This window comes from Arvicanthis niloticus, chromosome 26, assembly GCF_011762505.2.
Source record: "Arvicanthis niloticus isolate mArvNil1 chromosome 26, mArvNil1.pat.X, whole genome shotgun sequence".
In the NCBI taxonomy this organism is placed as follows: domain Eukaryota; kingdom Metazoa; phylum Chordata; class Mammalia; order Rodentia; family Muridae; genus Arvicanthis; species Arvicanthis niloticus.
Window position 1 is genome coordinate 26,304,587 of NC_133434.1, and position 16,874 is coordinate 26,321,460.

Here is a 16,874-nt window from a genome sequence, read left to right on the forward strand (position 1 = left end):
GGGCAGGCCAATGGTTTACTGTCAGTGTCAGAGTTACATTCACTTCAGAAGATTCCCTTCTCTGTGTATCAAGAACCAGCTGATTCTAAGAACTTTGTGGTCTGTGGACTAGGAAGGTTCCTTGTTGTCCGAGAGGTACCCTGGATTGGTTCCTTGTTGTCCGAGAGGTACCCTGGATTGTATATTCTAAAGACAGCAAATGTTCACACTAAGAGCTGTCCTCTGAGTCCCTCAGAGGATACAGGAAGCAAAGTGCTGACTTCTACACATAAAGGTACCAGGCATTCTGTCTGCCTGTCTCCGTACTTTCAGTTGCTACCCAGCAGTACACTGAGGAGAGAACAAGCATTAATAAGTGACTTGTCAAACTTAGGCTCAGAGTTCCCAGTCCTACTCACAGCTAACCACACACAGCAGGGATGCAGCTCTAGAAAATAAAATACTATTCATGGGCATGGAGTTAAGAGCTTTCACAGTAATGACAGGTAACAGGGCATGGAGTTAAATGCCTTGACAGTCATCCACAGGTAGCAGGTATCTTGGGGTTACTATTGCTGTGGTAAAACACTATGATGAAAGAAACGTGAGGAAGTAAGGGTTTATTTCACTCTTGGTTCTATGCAACTGTTTATCATCAAAAGTAGTATGGCAGGAATTCACTCAGGGCAACAACCTGGAAGCAGGAGCTGATGCAGAAACCATGGAGGGTTGTCACTGGTTTGCTCAGCCTGCTTTCTTTGAGGACCCAAGACCACCAGCCCAAGGATGGAACCATCCACAATGAGCTGGGCCTGCCCCCATCAATCACTCATTAAGAAAATGCCTTACAGCCAGATCTCATAGATCTATTTTCTCAGTTGAAATTTCCTCCTTTTAGAGAACTAATTTGTGTGTCATAAGAATAGCCAGCACACTGGACACAGAGTTAAAAGACTGCAGTAAACCACAGTGTAACAGGGTTGAGACACTGTGGCCACAGAATGTAGAACCACTTTAATCTGTGCTGACAAAGCTCTTGTTTCTTACTCTATACTTCTATAGCAGGTCTGCATTGGCCCCCCACCCCCCTATAAAACTGGTTCAAGGTCATCTTCTACCTTGATACTATGGCTGGATGTCTCCAAGAGTCTTTGTTTTCAGATCCCTGAAAACAAAGAGATAGTAGTTTACTATCTCTCACAAAATGATACCCTACTACAGGTCTGTGAGATTGTGGGGATGGTGCGGACACACAGATGTCACTATCAGCAAAAACCCAGGCACTGGATTTACCATCCCAAAGAAGTCAGGGTTTCTTTTTCTTCATGACACCAGCCTGCTGTTCCTAAAGCCCGAAGGCTTCCTCTGTTTGAGGCTCTGTCTTCCCTTGCCCTGGAGAAGCAACAGGTGGAACTTCAGACTATTTTCTCCTCCTCACTATGCTACCTTTCTGTTTCTCTGTTCTTTTTAGCTATCTGGTTAGCTTTCTCTTGACTCCCAATGTCTTTCTCACTTCCTCAGATTATAGGTTTTCCTTTTTCATCCTGACTCTTCTACTTCATTGTTGAAAGAAAAGAAAGTCTAACCCATCATTTTACTTAAAAATAATATAATTTTAAAACTTCATTTTAATTTTTAATGAATGGGTGTTTTGCCTGTGTGTGTCTGTGCACCACTTGCATGGCAGACTCTCTAGAACTTGAGATACGAATGGTTCTGGGAAAGGAACTCAGGTCTCCTGAAAGAGCAGCCAGTAATCTTAATTGCTGAGACAGCTCTCCAGCATTCCAAACGATATACTCTTTAATTAGAACATACATCTTGATGCATTATGCTTACTTTTTTCCATATATATGTACGTGTGTGTGTGCATATATATATATGCACCAGTGTGTGCAAGCATGCACGCACGCACACACACACACAAACACAGAGTACATTTTTCTCATGCAGTATGATTTAACTATGTTTTGGTTTTTTTATTCTTAAAAAAATCTCCATTTTAGGGCTGGTGACTGGTCCTTTGGTTAAGACATTGATAAGCAGAGTTTCACCTCTAGGAGCCACATGAGAAGCCTACTCAACAAGTTGCCTTCTGACCTTGGCATGCATATACATGTACAAGAGTACTCACAATAATAAACAGTATAATGTTAAAAACTCATATTTTAGAAACTGTATTTCAACTTTCATAACAAAGTATTTAGATTTTAATTGATATTTCACAGAATGTACAATTAAGTTTGAGAAAAAATTGGAAATAATAGTAAGTTCTATTTCTATATATTTAATATACTGATATTATCAATGCAGTTGGTTTTTATATTGCCTTTGTAACTAGTGGCCTTCTTATAAAATTGCCAGTTATAATAATAAAGATGAAAACAATTTGTGTACAATTCTATCACTTAGAAAAGTAAATTCAACCTTGCATTTGGTAAGCATAGTTACAGAAAGTGGGTAAGTCTGCTTATACTGATTTTTATTTACACCAGTGTTCTCCTTACATGCCTAATTAGTTTACTATCCAATACTCTATTTGGAAATTGTTTTGAAATGATTTGAAATGAAGACTATGTTATCATTATCCAGAGTAAATTTTATATCTGCTTCTGTTAGATTCCTGGGTTACTAGCAATCTGAAATCATGTAAGTCTTTTGGCAGTGATTTGGAATCCCTAGTCAACTTGATGATGGAGAACTGAGTATACACTCAGCTCTAAAATGATGGATATACTTCTACCCATCAGCTCTATTTGAGTACTAGAACAAAAGAAATCTGAGGCCTAAGATGAAATATCTGTATTTATTTTACCATGAAGAATGCTACTTCAGTGATCTCAGACCACTTCAAACTTAACTCAGCATCTGAAATAACAAAAGTGTTATGAAATAGGGTTGCAAATAACTTTGGGTTATAATTTGTATATTGTGCAAAGATGCCTCCTTCATAGTCTCTGGCAGTAAATGGAAGTTCCACTATGAGGACGCAGGCTGTTCTGGTCTTATCAGCATGGAGGAAACCTTCTATTAGACCTCACACCCCAGCAGCTGTTAACAGTTCTCCTTTCTCCAACTGCCCTCAGGCAGGCAGGTGCTCACAGGCACTCACAGGCTCTACTTTCTATGAGTTTTCTTTTGTGTTGCCATTACAGTTCTTTGAAGAAAATCCCACTTTCTCCACTGAAAAATTTTTTGAGAGTTGATGCAAATCTACTCGAGACAAATATCTACATATACATGGAAGTTGTTAGATATTGTAAAAAGAATAACACATACAATAAACTTTATAGAATGTTCATTTCTGAAGGAAAAAAAAATAAAAAGAGACCTAACAATCTCAGGAAGTTTTAATTCTGGATCACTTCCGGGACAAGACAGATTTTATCAATAAACTTAAACTATTAGGTTTAAAATTATCACTATCTCAAGAAAAATTATATAAAGAAACTGTATCAGAGAAGTAAAAGAAAACACTAGTACTTTGGAGTCTGAATTAAGAAAAGTGCTCAGCTGGGTATAGTACCAAGTGCCTTTAATGTCAGCATTGGGAAGCAGAGGCCAAGCTGGTCTACACACCTAGTACCAGGACAGCCAGGGCTACACAGTGAGACCCTGTTTCAAAGAGGGGCAGGGGCAAGGGCAGGGGCAGAGAGGGAGGGGGAGGGGGAGGGGGAGGGGGAGGGGGAGGGGGAGGGGGAGGGAGAGGGAGAGGGAGAGGGAGAGGGAGAGGGAGAGGGAGGAGAACGCACGAGAACGCACGCCTCAAAGTTCACTTTTACCATTTTCAGTGAGGGTTACTCAGAGGCCATCAGTCCCTCTCTTGTCACTGACAGGCTGCTTTCGAATCTTTTTCTGGGGTTTGGTTACTCCAGGCAGCTTTCCAAACAGAAGATGGTTCTTTACAATTCCTAGCTGAATTACACTGCAGTGTCAGTGCAGCTTTACAGAACACTGTTTCTGTGAAGCCAGTGTATCTTGGCCAGGTGAAAGGAATTTCATTATAAAAGCAGCAGAGGGTCTTTCTGTGGCTCACTTTACACTCTTAGGTGGTCCTGCAGGCTGTGCTCTAAGAACAGCTTCACAGCAAGGTTCCTGACACAGACCATTTAGACTAGGAGCCAGACAACACTTTTTCTTCTCTACATTATATAAAACCAGTGATATTTTGGTAAATTGCCCCTTTGTGCATTAAATAATTTCATTAGGCATTTATACCTTTTTAAATATAGGTCATGTTAACATTTTTTCTTAAAATTTCTTTGAATAATTCAATATAAAATACTTTTTTTCTGAGATTAGCTACAGTGTTGGTATCTTTAAACAAAAAACATTTAACTCAATTTTTAAAAATGATCAGTATATATAACACTTAAGGTTTCTTTAATACTGTAATATCAAACTTCTAAATACTTTACCTAGCACATGCTGACAACTTCGAATTTATGAGCTCTTCAACACTCTGAAAGGGGTATTTGAGAGAGGAACTCATTATGTGTTTCTGCCACAAGGCAGTGCAGAATGTGCTGCTGTTGGCTCTTGTGGAAGACTGTACTGTCTATGCCAAAGTGCAACTTAGCATTACAGTTTGTTATTCATATAGCTGAGAACCCAGCAATTCCACACCAAAGGCATATATCCCAGCTTACAGCACTGACTCTCAAAATAAAGTTTTTGGACTCATATCACTACCATCTCATGGGAACATATTAGACATTAAAATTCTTGGGACCCACCCTAAAACTACTAAATCAGAAATCCAATATGTGTTTTAACAAGCCCTCTAGTGATTCTGATGTCTGATAAATGGGTAAAATATAGTATTAACACAATCAAGTACTTTGTAATGCAGAAGATGAATGAAAATATTTCAGTATGTTTATAAGACTAATAAAATTAGAACAGAGATCTGTCCCATAACATAAGTCTATGATATATTTTAAAGAGGTAAAACACACAATAGTTACTATATTTTTTAAGAAAGAAAAATTTGTATGACAAAGCAATAAAACTATTTTCAAAACAAGGAAACATTGTTTCCAGAAAACAAAAATAAAAATACTGCTAATAATTAAAGATAGTCATTACTTTAAATGATAAATGAGATTTCACCTAAATGCTAACAAGTTATTAACTTGTGATATTGTCCTTCGGCCACCAGGAAATAATGTAATTACAGTATGAAATTCAAGACAATTTATAAGAATTATTGTAAAAGAAAATTGAAAGACATGAGAAAGCATGAAATTAGCCAGATAGTGAAGTAAATACACAATAAAAGGACTAGGGTAAAGTAAAGTGATATGTTATTGATACTATTACATGGAACTTTATACTTAACATTTTCTTATGTGTATAATAAATTCCATTAGAATCAGTACAGATTTTAAAGCATTGCTGAGACAGTAAGTAATTCAAATTATTAAAGAAAATTATCAAATTTTCTGTCCAAAGTGGGTAGGAAAATAGTATTTCATAGATATTTTGTTTTAATTTATAAGCTATATAGTTCAATGATTTATAATTTGTACCATCAAATTAAATGTCTGTATAGTTATCAGTCCAGAGTAAACTTATTTATAGGGGAAAAATTATCATTGAAAACCATGGTCTAATCTGGACTTTACTAAAAGCAAAGGAAAACAACAAAATAATATGAAACCAAAAATTTTAAAATGTTTATCAATTGTTGGCTGCCTTTTAACAACACAGAAAATAAGTACAGATTCTGCTGTATTTCTTGTCCTAGTGAGAAATCATCCCAAAGATCAAGGGTCAGGCAAGAAAGGTTTACTACCTACCTCTTTCTCCAGTATTCTAGCAATCTCACCAAGGGTCCGATCCAAAGCTGAAGCCTTAGTATTTACCCAAGAGCCACTGTCTTGTACTTGAAGTTGTTTTACAAGATCTTTGGCTAATCTCTGAAGCCTTGAATACAAAATGAAAAAGAAAAACTGTATTAATTAATTGTGTGTGAATATATATATATATATTTAGATTATAGAGTTCATTTTTCTAAACATGTGAAACACATGCTACTCTCAATATTCTACCTGAAACTTCTTCAAAGAGCAACAAGGGGAGGCAAATAAACAACTCACTGACTATAGCTCTTCACTTTTAAAAATTAATTAATTTATTTTAAACACCAAATTTTATTCCCCGCCCCCCCCCCAGCTCTTTATATTTAAGACCACATCTAATGCAACAACCAGCAGGCAACATCGGCCTCAGTGGTAGTGACTGAAACCATTCTTTTTGTGTGGAAAGTGACAGGATGATGATCTGGAACATAGTGAAGAACCTAAGAAGCTTCATGTTCTGATCCAAATCCTCCTGTTAGGCTCAGACATTGAAACACTGCAAATTCCCACAGTATCAATCTTCCCATGCTCCACTTCACAGAACCATTTGGTGTTAATTTTTACAATGACAAAGTACTCCTCTGGATTGGATCTAGGAATGCCACTCCTTTTCTAGATTGTTAGACTCCTCAGAGAGGGAGCGCAGGTTAAAGTCTCATGGTTGCCTTCCCTTTCCTTTCCTTTACTTCTTCATACCATTCTTTGTTCGTGTTTGTTTGCTTGAGCAGCAGATGAGTCGCCACACGATCTTCCAGACAATCCCTCTCTCATCTGTCTTCCAACTTTTCAAATATGGTAGATTCCATAAGATATAACTATAATCAAATTCTTAAAAATTTCTTAGACATTCCCTCTTTTGTTTCATTCATTACTTACATTAGACATGCCCCAGCAATGGCAATAATGTCAATTTAGTTCCTACCATGGAACAGCCAGTCTTCTCAATGCCTTAAATAAATTATTTTGTTTAGTTGACTCAAAAAAACCATTTGAGTCTTTTCCACTCATGACTCTGACAAACTCAACTCATTTGCTTTTATAAGAGTTTATATTTCATACATAGAAAAGAGGCTGCTAGAAGAAAAATAAATCTTGCCATTATCTTTAGTCACTCACCCACTCATCTCTCCTCTAACATCCCAGGAAGGTCCCCTCTTCGTCAGTAGAGCTAACTCCTCTACACAAACTGCAACACATGAAGTCCTTCTGGACCTCAATTTTTTTTCTTCCTATGTTAGTCTTTGAAAATACTCATTTCTTCCTGAAATGCTTTCTCCATCTTCAAATTACTCAGGAATTCCTACTTAGCTCTATTTTTAGCACAGAAGTCATTGTCTATACTTTGGATATTTCTTTAATGCATTCACCTTGTTTAACGTGTGCTTTACCCATGAAGAACTTCCTACAATGACATATATATTTTTTATTTGAATAATCCACATTGTAATTGCCAGATCCTTGTGGTTATTGGAGTATACTAAGTACTGACTACTAAATTGTATTGAATTTTGATAATTTAATGGTAATGTCTAATTAGAAGCTACTGAATTGTGTAGTGCAGAAGTAGGTGTAATTATATTATAGTGCTTATCTATTATGTGCTGTTTGAGTTATTAGAGAAATTGGCTCTAAACTTCTATCCCTCCCCCCAACTTCAAAACCAAACATATTTATGACAAGTTTTTCCTAAACCCTGATCTGAGTCAAGTTGGCCCCTTTCTCTGTATCAAGAGAGGGAAAGATAATGAGAAGCTTAGGTTATTAAGAACACTTTGACCTTGAGAATGCCTAGAAGACATTTCCAACAGAGGTGACTATTAGTTATCCCAATATAAAAATGCCTACCGTGGAAAAATTAAGTCAGATGATCAGCCACAAGCAGCTCATCCATGAACAAAAATGTAACCAGGAACTCTAGACAGCTACTTAACTTCCCCAGTTTTCTGCTGAATGTTGTGAGCACCAGATTTGATTGATCTGTTGCTATTTGTCCCTTATTTGAAAGCCTCAGCTACAGGGAAACCATGCATTGTCATGGGACTCCCTTACCAGAAGCTCCCTCGTCATCTGTTTTCCAGTCAGTTTCTGCTATATGCTTGTAATTCCCCCAAATTAATGCTGAACACAAACTCTAAAACCCAAAGTGCCTATGCTTCAAATCTGGAGCCAGCACTACAGATTTATTAACCCTAGGGATATTATTTAACTTTTCTACACTATGATTTCTTCATCTTAAAAGCTGGACATCTCTCTGTCTCTCTGACTGCCTCTGTTCCTCTGTCTCTCTGTCTGTCTGCCTCTGTTCCTCTGTCTCTCTGTGTCTGTCTCTGTTTCTCTTTCTCTTTTACCATCTCCTTCTCTCCCTTCCCAGGTCCTTTTAAGATCAGATTTATTTATTTATTTATTTATTTATTTATTTATACCAAATACCATTCACTTTAATAGATAAGGAATAAATAATTGTCTAAATCAACTGCCAGTACGCTACATTAAGAGATCTAGACCTAACAAAAGGAAAGAGGAATTCAAACTATAAAACAATACTAGCATCATTTCCCTTCTAAGTCTAGTATGAGATAGACTCCCATCAATCCCTAGTTACTGACCCTACCATGTCATTGACAGCAAGTGATAGATAAGTAGCTACTTTGGCTTTTGGTTGAATAAGGTTTGCACAGTATGTAACTGAATATCCAGCCATGTAACAGAAGCTAGCAGTATTCTTACCAAGAGTGCTTACGTTCCATTGGAAACCAGAAACACTTAGGGAAGAACAAGGACCATTTTAACTCACAGCATGAAAGGAGCTTACATTTCACTGAGTTATATCAACCTAAGGTTTATCAAAGTATATTCAAGGAAAAATGCCAAATCAAGGGTTACTTTAGTAACATGAGCTGAACCTCAGTGTCATTCCCTCCCTCTACTCAAGCACCACAGACAATATAGTTCCTTTGAAGAAAAACAAAACATCTGATTTTGATGGTAATTATCAATAATTATACAGCACTGCAAAAGTCAAGCTGAAACCTGTACCTTTCCTAAAGTCTAAAGACAAGAGTGGCTTAGAAAATGCAGTTTTCAACACAGAAATCATTATTGGGGTTACTTTTGAAAGGGTTTTTTTTGTTGTTTTTTGTTTTTTCAAAAAGCAAAATTGAAAAAAGGGTAATTCCTTGCCTAACACATAAGAAATATCTGTCAGATAAACAGTTTTGTGGAGAGTGATAAGAAATGGAAATTTTATTCTTAAAAATGTGAATAATTCCAACAACTCTAAGCTTAAATTTGTCATTGATAGATATAAATACAAAACAATCTTTAGGGAATTATATCATTTTATGTTTACTTAAAATTACATATTACATATGTATGTAGCATACAATATGTCTTACACACACACACGCACACACGCACGCACACACACACACACACACACACACACACACGCACGCACGCACGCACATGCAAACACACAGATATTGAAGTCATACCACTTGGTTAATAATACATTCCCTCCACACCTGAGACTATTTAACAAAAGCTCCAGCAGCGGCCATGGGAAACCTCCTTTCAAGATGTTGGTCAGGACAGTACAAGAGGCTCTCCCAAGACAATAAATGTAGGTTGTTGCTGCTGCTATTGATACTTTCCAGAGAAAGAAGAAAACACCCTATTGCTGAAGACATCCACACCTTGGAAACTGTGGATGATCAACTTGGTTATGATTTTAGAACCTCTTCCCTGAGGATTAGCTTTTATAATATTGAAAGAAGAACGGAAGCTGCCAAGGGAGAAAAGCATTCTATCCTAATGAACTCCTATGAAACAAAAGAATGCCAAGAATAGCAAGATATTCCAAAGGTGCAATAGTGGAACTTACATCCTAAAGGCAACCAACAGCCATTTAACTAGATTTAAAATTTGCTCAACTGGAGGGAATTTACACTTGGTCCTGGAATTTTAGCCAACTGCCCATGGCTGGTGAGGCTGGAAGCTAGAGGGTTCCCCACTATTGCCATTTTCCTATACCAGTATAATCTCTAACTGCAATCTAAGTATAAATCCTCAGTCACTACTAAGTGTAGCTCTCATCCTTCATTTTGCTCCCAGTAACTCGTTATTAAAAAAACCACATCATTTTCTGCTTTTAAAGAATTGTGCAAACCACATTACATGAGTATGCTGGATATAACTAATGTTATCAACTGTTATACTACTAAGCACCTCTTCAATGGGGAAGAGCTAGGAAGTGTATACACACTATTTCATGTTCATACATCTTTAAGTATATTTATCCATATATAAGATACACATGTTACCAATCTAATTCACTACAATAGAGTTTTGCTTTAGTCCCTGGCTTTATTTACTGTCCTCTTTAGTAGATAGCAACCTGTCTTTTGCCACTCTTAATATATTTACATATTTAGCCAATTGCCCTCCAAAATGTATTGTCTGTGTTGCTGCATAGACACAACTGTCTGCACTTGGGCTTTTACTGCCCATGCAGGGCTCTTGGACATTCTCACATATTTGAATTTTAACATTTGGCATTGCTTCCCTCAGCATCCTAATCCTCAAATGGGTCCCTCCATGTGAGTTCCCAAGTGGAGGTTTAGGCCCTGGAGCTCTGGTTGGTTGGTATTGTCACTCTCCCCATGGGGCCGCAAACCCTTTCAGCTCCTTCAGTCTTCTCTTACTCCTTCATTGGGCCCATGATCAGTTCAATAAACGTTTAGCTGTGAGCATCTGCCTCTGTATATTCCAGGCTCTGGCAGACCTCTAAGGAGACAACTATATCAGGCTCCTGTCATCATGCACTTCCTGGCATCCACAACAGTGTCTGCATTTGATGACTGCACATGGGATGGATCTCTAGGTGGGGTAGTCTCCGGGTAGCCCCTCCTTCAGTTTTTGTCCCACACTTTGTCTCCATATTTGCTCCCATGAGTATTTTGTTACTCCTAAGAAGGACTGAAGCACCCACACTTTGTACTTCCTTCTTTATGAGCTTCATGTGGTCTGTGAGTTGTTACTGTGAGCTTTTGGGCTAATAGTCACTTATCAGTGAGTGTATACCATGTGTGTTCTTTCGTGATTGAGTTACCTCACTCTGGATGATATTTTCTAGTTTGCCTAAGAATTTCATGAAGTCATTGTTTTTAATAGCTGAGTAGTACTCCATTGTGTAAATGTACCATTTTCTGTATCCATTCCTCTGGGTTCTTTCCAGCTTCTGGCTATTATAAATAAGGCTGCTATGAACATAGTGGAGCATGTGTCCTTGTTATACGTTGCAGCATCTTTTGGGTATATGCCCAGGAGTGGTATAGCTGGGTCCTCAGGTAATACAATGTCCAATTTTCTGAGAAACTGCCAGACTGATTTCCAGAATGGTTGTACTGGCTTGCAATCCCACCAACAGTGGACGAGTGTTCCCCTTTCTCAACATTCTCCCCAGCATCTTCTGTCACCTGAGTTTTTGATCTTATACATTCTAACTGGAACTCTTTAGCTACCAATTTCATATAGGAAAGGCAGGAAGAACGTCTGACTCATTCCCTTTCTTTAGTGGTTTTATTATCTTCGAGAAATAATAACTTTTTACAATGTTATAAATTCATGGCTTTCACTTGTTTGCTATGTTTCAATCAATCAGTGAAATTAATGATCCTTTGTGAATTCTAACTGCCCCATCTTTGGCAAGGGGACTCTTCAAATTGATACCTGAGTTCTTTAATAGCACAAACAATGGTCTTTAACCACTTCCCTGCCAGATGTACGACAATGTATTGAGATCAAGATCTTTCATAGATATAATTTTTTCTTTTCATGAAAAATGATATTTCAGGCCATAAACAGTAACCACTATCGAACACAACTGCTATGAAGTCACTGTTTTTAAGTTCTTTAACAATCAAACAGAGGAAGTAAGCATTGTATATATGTATATATATATGTATATATACATATATACATAAGCATATATATGTGAACACACATGCAAAAATATATGACATGCAAAGTTTTAATAAGGTAAAACACCTTGTAAATTGGGTTACCTCACTTTGGATGATATTTTCTAGTTTGCTTAAGAATTTCATGAAGTCATTGTTTTTAATAGCTGAGTAGTACTCCATTGTGTAAATGTACCGCATATGGGATCTACCAGATTTCTACTATATTCTACCAACTTCCTTTGGTCAATACTAGTAACTCATTTTTCTAGGTTACATATGTTAAAGAATTAAAGTCTCAAAGGTGGAAATCATGACTAATACTCTTAACTTGCCCAAGAACACATGTTTGGGGATGTCATAAGCCCAAAAAGAGAATCAGAGAAGATTTCTTTTGTAATGTATAGCATTACAACAGAAACCCGTATATTGTCAACAGGAAGAGACTGTGAACTCTAAATGGGTCACCTGGATCACCATTTCTCACAACAATATGTTATTCCCCACAGGGCAACCAGCAGGAGCAACATCTGTATACTTCTAAAATATCTTTGATTTTCACATGAAAACTAAAGAAACAAAGTCCTTTCCCCAACCCAAAACTCAGGGATAGTCCTGGAAGATGGAGGAGAAAGATTTTAAGAGCCAAAGGGAGTTCATGACAGCAGAAAATGTGGTTTCCAGACATTACAGAGCTGCTGAACACTAGAAATCACAGCAGTTCACAGTTCCAGAGGGTTAGTACATTGACTATCATGGCAGGGGTGGGTAGGCAGCCAGGCAAATATGCATTGGAGCAGTAAGTGAGGATTTACATGTAATCTACACAAATGGGACAAGGAGAGAGAGAGGAGGAAGACAGTGAGCATCAAATGGTGTGGGCTCCAACAAGGCCCTACCTCCTAATCTTTCTCAAACAGCTCACATAAGGACCAAGTATTCAAACATTTGAGCCTATTGTGACCATTCTTATTCAAACCATCACAGAGCGGGTCATGAAGTTCTATTCCTAATTGAGGAGCTATTGGCTGCTGGTAGAGAGAGTCAGTTTCCTTAAGGGATGTGGCCCTATGTTCCAGTAGATGGCCCTACTGCCATGTATGTATTGAGTGGACTCAGTAGGTTTAAAAAAAAAAAAGAGCACATGAGGTTGTGAGGGAAACGTGGTGGAAGGGAAGGGGGGCGGGGGAGGTACTGGTAGGGAGGGAATGGGTAGTAGATGTGATCAAAAGATATAACATGCATATGTGAAATTCTCAAACAACAGAAAGATTAACATTCATTCAATAAATCCCAACTAAATTAATCCAGTTCAAAACAGGTAAAGGAATAAAGACAAGTGTTGGTCATTTCTTATAAATGAGGAGCATTGGGGAGAACAAGGATTTGAGCCTATATTATCTTTATCTCATCCACAGACACAATGGCCAGAGAGGAGCAGTATTACTAAAATTATCACAAGTACAAAAAATAAACTTTGAGAGACATATTTCCTCATTATCCCAACCTTTAAACACTATTAGTACGAAGTTAAATGTATGATAGCCATTTTATATTATATATTAACTTCCTTCTGAGAATTGGTTAATTTTAATTCTAAAGAAACTCTAATTTCAATGGTCATCCTTAGTCCTTATTTAATGTTATTTTGATTGTCTGAAGTTTATTAAGTTTTTACTCCAAATATTTATTTTTGTAAAAGATAATTTTTAAGTTTACAGAAATATTGAGCAAAGATTATTTAGCAGTTGTTAAGATCTATAGAAAAAAGTGTACAATTGCCTGCAGTTAAGGATAAACAACTATAAAAAAGCAAGAATTGTATTCCTTTAATTTTGATATAAAGATAGAAAATATTTTAAAGTATGCTGCTGTCATGCCAGCTGGTCACCTGTGAGAAATGGCCTGTTAGGAAGAGTGCAGAGGCTGTGATGCCTCAGGTCTACAAAGGAATCCCTGGGTGAGAAGTGAAAACAGCTTAAGCTACAGCCTAGCCTCTAAAGTCCTGGGTTCCAACCTCATGCAGAGAAGGAAGACTGGGAACAGTAAAAGGCTTCTGAATGCAAAACCACAAACTCAAAATTCAATGCCTACTGAATGAGAGGTTTCTGTCACTGCAGCCTTGGAACTGAACACACAATATGCAAACTTTCATTGCACTACATTAAATGTCACACTACATTAAACCACCACCACCAAAAGCTACATGAAAACCATGTCACAGATGCAGAACTCCTGCATGTTATGAACTGCAGTGGTTTTCATACATATAAAGTTACCTGCTTTCATACAAATACAGTGCTTTAATTACAGAAAACATACCATTTTGCCAGTGTCATTCCTCAGGATTGAAATTTCAAATTAAAGCATATTTCCAGTTCATTGTGCAAGAATGTTTGGTTTTCAATACTGCTGTTTATAATGCTAACTTGAATTTCACAATAAAAAGTACAATGAGTTTTGTCTTTGGATTAGGACAAAATTTCCAACATTTTGTGAAAAGTCCTATTTGTACTCTTGCCATTTTATTAACTTATTCAAAGTGATGTTCTCAGAATTAAGAATTTTAAAATAAAAACATCAGTTAACTAGAAATGGCTCAAGTTTCTCCATGTCCTTAAGTATCAAATATTCAGCCAGGATTTAACGCTTTATGTAAAAAGCATTAACCTTTTACATAAACATGTAAAAATGCAATCTCATTTATTAAAATGATTTTCTTTAATAAATAGTAAAATAATATATATATTAAAATTATTTTAAACTAAAATTCTTTATGATTTACATCAGTGTTTTATTTCAATAAATATATGTACATAATCATGGCTATATAAATATTCCTCTAGGGAAATAAGTCACATGTAAAAAAAGGTTAAGAACCCTTACAAAGGCCGGGCGGTGGTGGTGCACACCTTTAATCCCAGCACTTGGGAGGCAGAGGCAGGCGGATTTCTGAGTTCGAGGCCAGCCTGGTCTACAGAGTGAGTTCCAGGACAGCCAGGGCTACACAGAAAAACCCTGTCTTGAAAAAGTAAAAAAAAAAAAAAAAAAAAAAAAAAAGAACCCTTACAAAGGTGTAGACATTGTGGAGGTAGTACACAGTTTTGTACTAGTTTGGAGAGAAAGGCAATCTCTAATGAACTTTGGAGAGTGTGAAAATAAGCATGTTAGCCTCCATTTTCAAGATGTAGGCGTCATTGCCTAAAGTAAGCAAGTGAGAAAAATATTAGGAGTTTCGCTTTATATACGTTTATGTAAAGGTATGAAGTATACAAATATCAAAGTCAAATGCTAATTAAGTTGGAAACATGGGAGTGTGGGAAAACAGTCTGGATTAGAGAAATAAACTTAAAATCCACCACTATTTATGTAATATAAAGCCATGAAACTAAAAGATATTATCAAGGAAAAAAAATTCTGTTTCCCAGACAAGAAAATGAGACAGACCAAATAAAAGACAGTAAAACAAAGAATGGTCAAGTAAGAGGTGAATTCTCAGAGATTTCTAACAGAACTACATTAAAGACTACCAAAGAATCATATTTTGATAGCTGCCACTTGTACATTCTCCTCCCATAGTGACCTTGGACGTGACAAAGTGACTTGCTTTGCAATTTTATTTTCTTCCCATAAGCAAATGTGACACAAGCAAAGGATTTATATACAAGTATATTTTTATTCTAGGTACAAAAGATCTGGCTTGTTTATTGGAGGTGGTCCATCCAACAATGAAAATCAGTTTACCTGGTATATAAGCAGGGCCCCTCTGTGTGCCAGATCTGAGGTTGAGATTAACAACGGATAATCATAAGCAAGTAAAGCATAGGATTCAAGAGGAGAAGACTGACTGTGCCATGGTCCCTATCAGCCACTAGTACTCACTGTTCTATGCTCAGCTTAGGAAGGGGACCATGTGACACTCGTCTTTCCGTGTCATGATGATCAGAAGTGTCATCCTGCGGGTGGCATCTAGACTAGTTACTATCCAGTAGATAATGAAATGGGAAAAAAATGGCTAACTCAAGGAATTATAGTACAAGTGTAATCAAAACAGAAAAACTATATTTAAAATCATCCTTTAGCATAGAGACATTATGGAAATGGAGCATTCAAATGTTCCAAAACAAAATTTAAAAATGAAGTATTAAAAAATTTACCTTTTATACTGAATTTTCTGTAACTAGATAGAATTTTATGTTATGAATTGAAAAGAGATTTGATTTGAAATAAAAGTATGCTTTTTAGCTAATGAAGAAATATACAATAAATATGAATACAATGTTTAAGAGTGTCTGAGGAATGCAAACCTCCCTAATAATATCCCACTGTGGAAGGAAGTGCTTGTGCTTAGTGGTGGAAGCGTGCAGTGGAAAGCACGTGCCAAGTCCTGCTACCACAAGAACACATAGACATCTGGCCCACACATTTCCCTGGTAGCTAGTACAGGCAGTGCAATTTGCACAACTCAGTGAAAAAATTAAGACAAAGTACTTTTTTCAAAATACCAAACAATTTCAAGATAGCATGAGTGGAAAAATAAAGAAAGTAGAGAAGCTGCCCAAATGTAACTGCATACTAGAAACTGGCTTCCTTTCCTGTCCAGCAAAATTACTCATATACACAATGAACATTATCTTAGTTAGGATTTCTATTGTTTTGATGAAACATCATGACCACAAAGCAAGATGGGGGGAAAAGGTTTATTGGGCCTACACCTCTATATTTTAGTCCATCAGTGAAGAAAGCCAGGACAGGGATGTAAACAGGGCAGAAACCTGGTGGCAGGAGCCGATACAGAGGCCATAAAGGGATGCTGCGTACTGGCCTGCTCCCCTGGTTTGTGCAGTCTGCTTTCTTATAGAACCCAGGACCACCAGCCCAGGGATGGAACCTCCGACAAGAGGCTGGGCCCTCCTCCATTAACCACTAATTAAGAAAACATCTTATAGCCAAATCTTAGGAGGAGGCATTCTTTCAATTGAGGCTCCCTCCATTCAGATAAACTCTAAGTCAAGCTGACATAAGACTAGCCAGTACACAAATGTACACTGTAGTGCTGGCCACAGAGCAA

General features: G+C 37.2%; 1 protein-coding gene across 6 annotated transcripts in view; it reads right to left on the bottom strand.

Annotated features, from left to right (window-relative positions):
- The window catches only part of Scaper (S-phase cyclin A associated protein in the ER), a 325,065-nt gene that overhangs the window by 166,170 nt on the left and 142,021 nt on the right, over positions 1-16,874 (bottom strand). For all 6 annotated transcript variants that reach the window (XM_076925321.1, XM_076925318.1, XM_076925323.1 and 3 more), the window contains one exon: positions 5,781-5,907. In XM_076925321.1, coding sequence (XP_076781436.1) covers positions 5,781-5,907 — 127 coding nt within the window. The remainder of the gene's footprint in view (positions 1-5,780; positions 5,908-16,874) is intronic.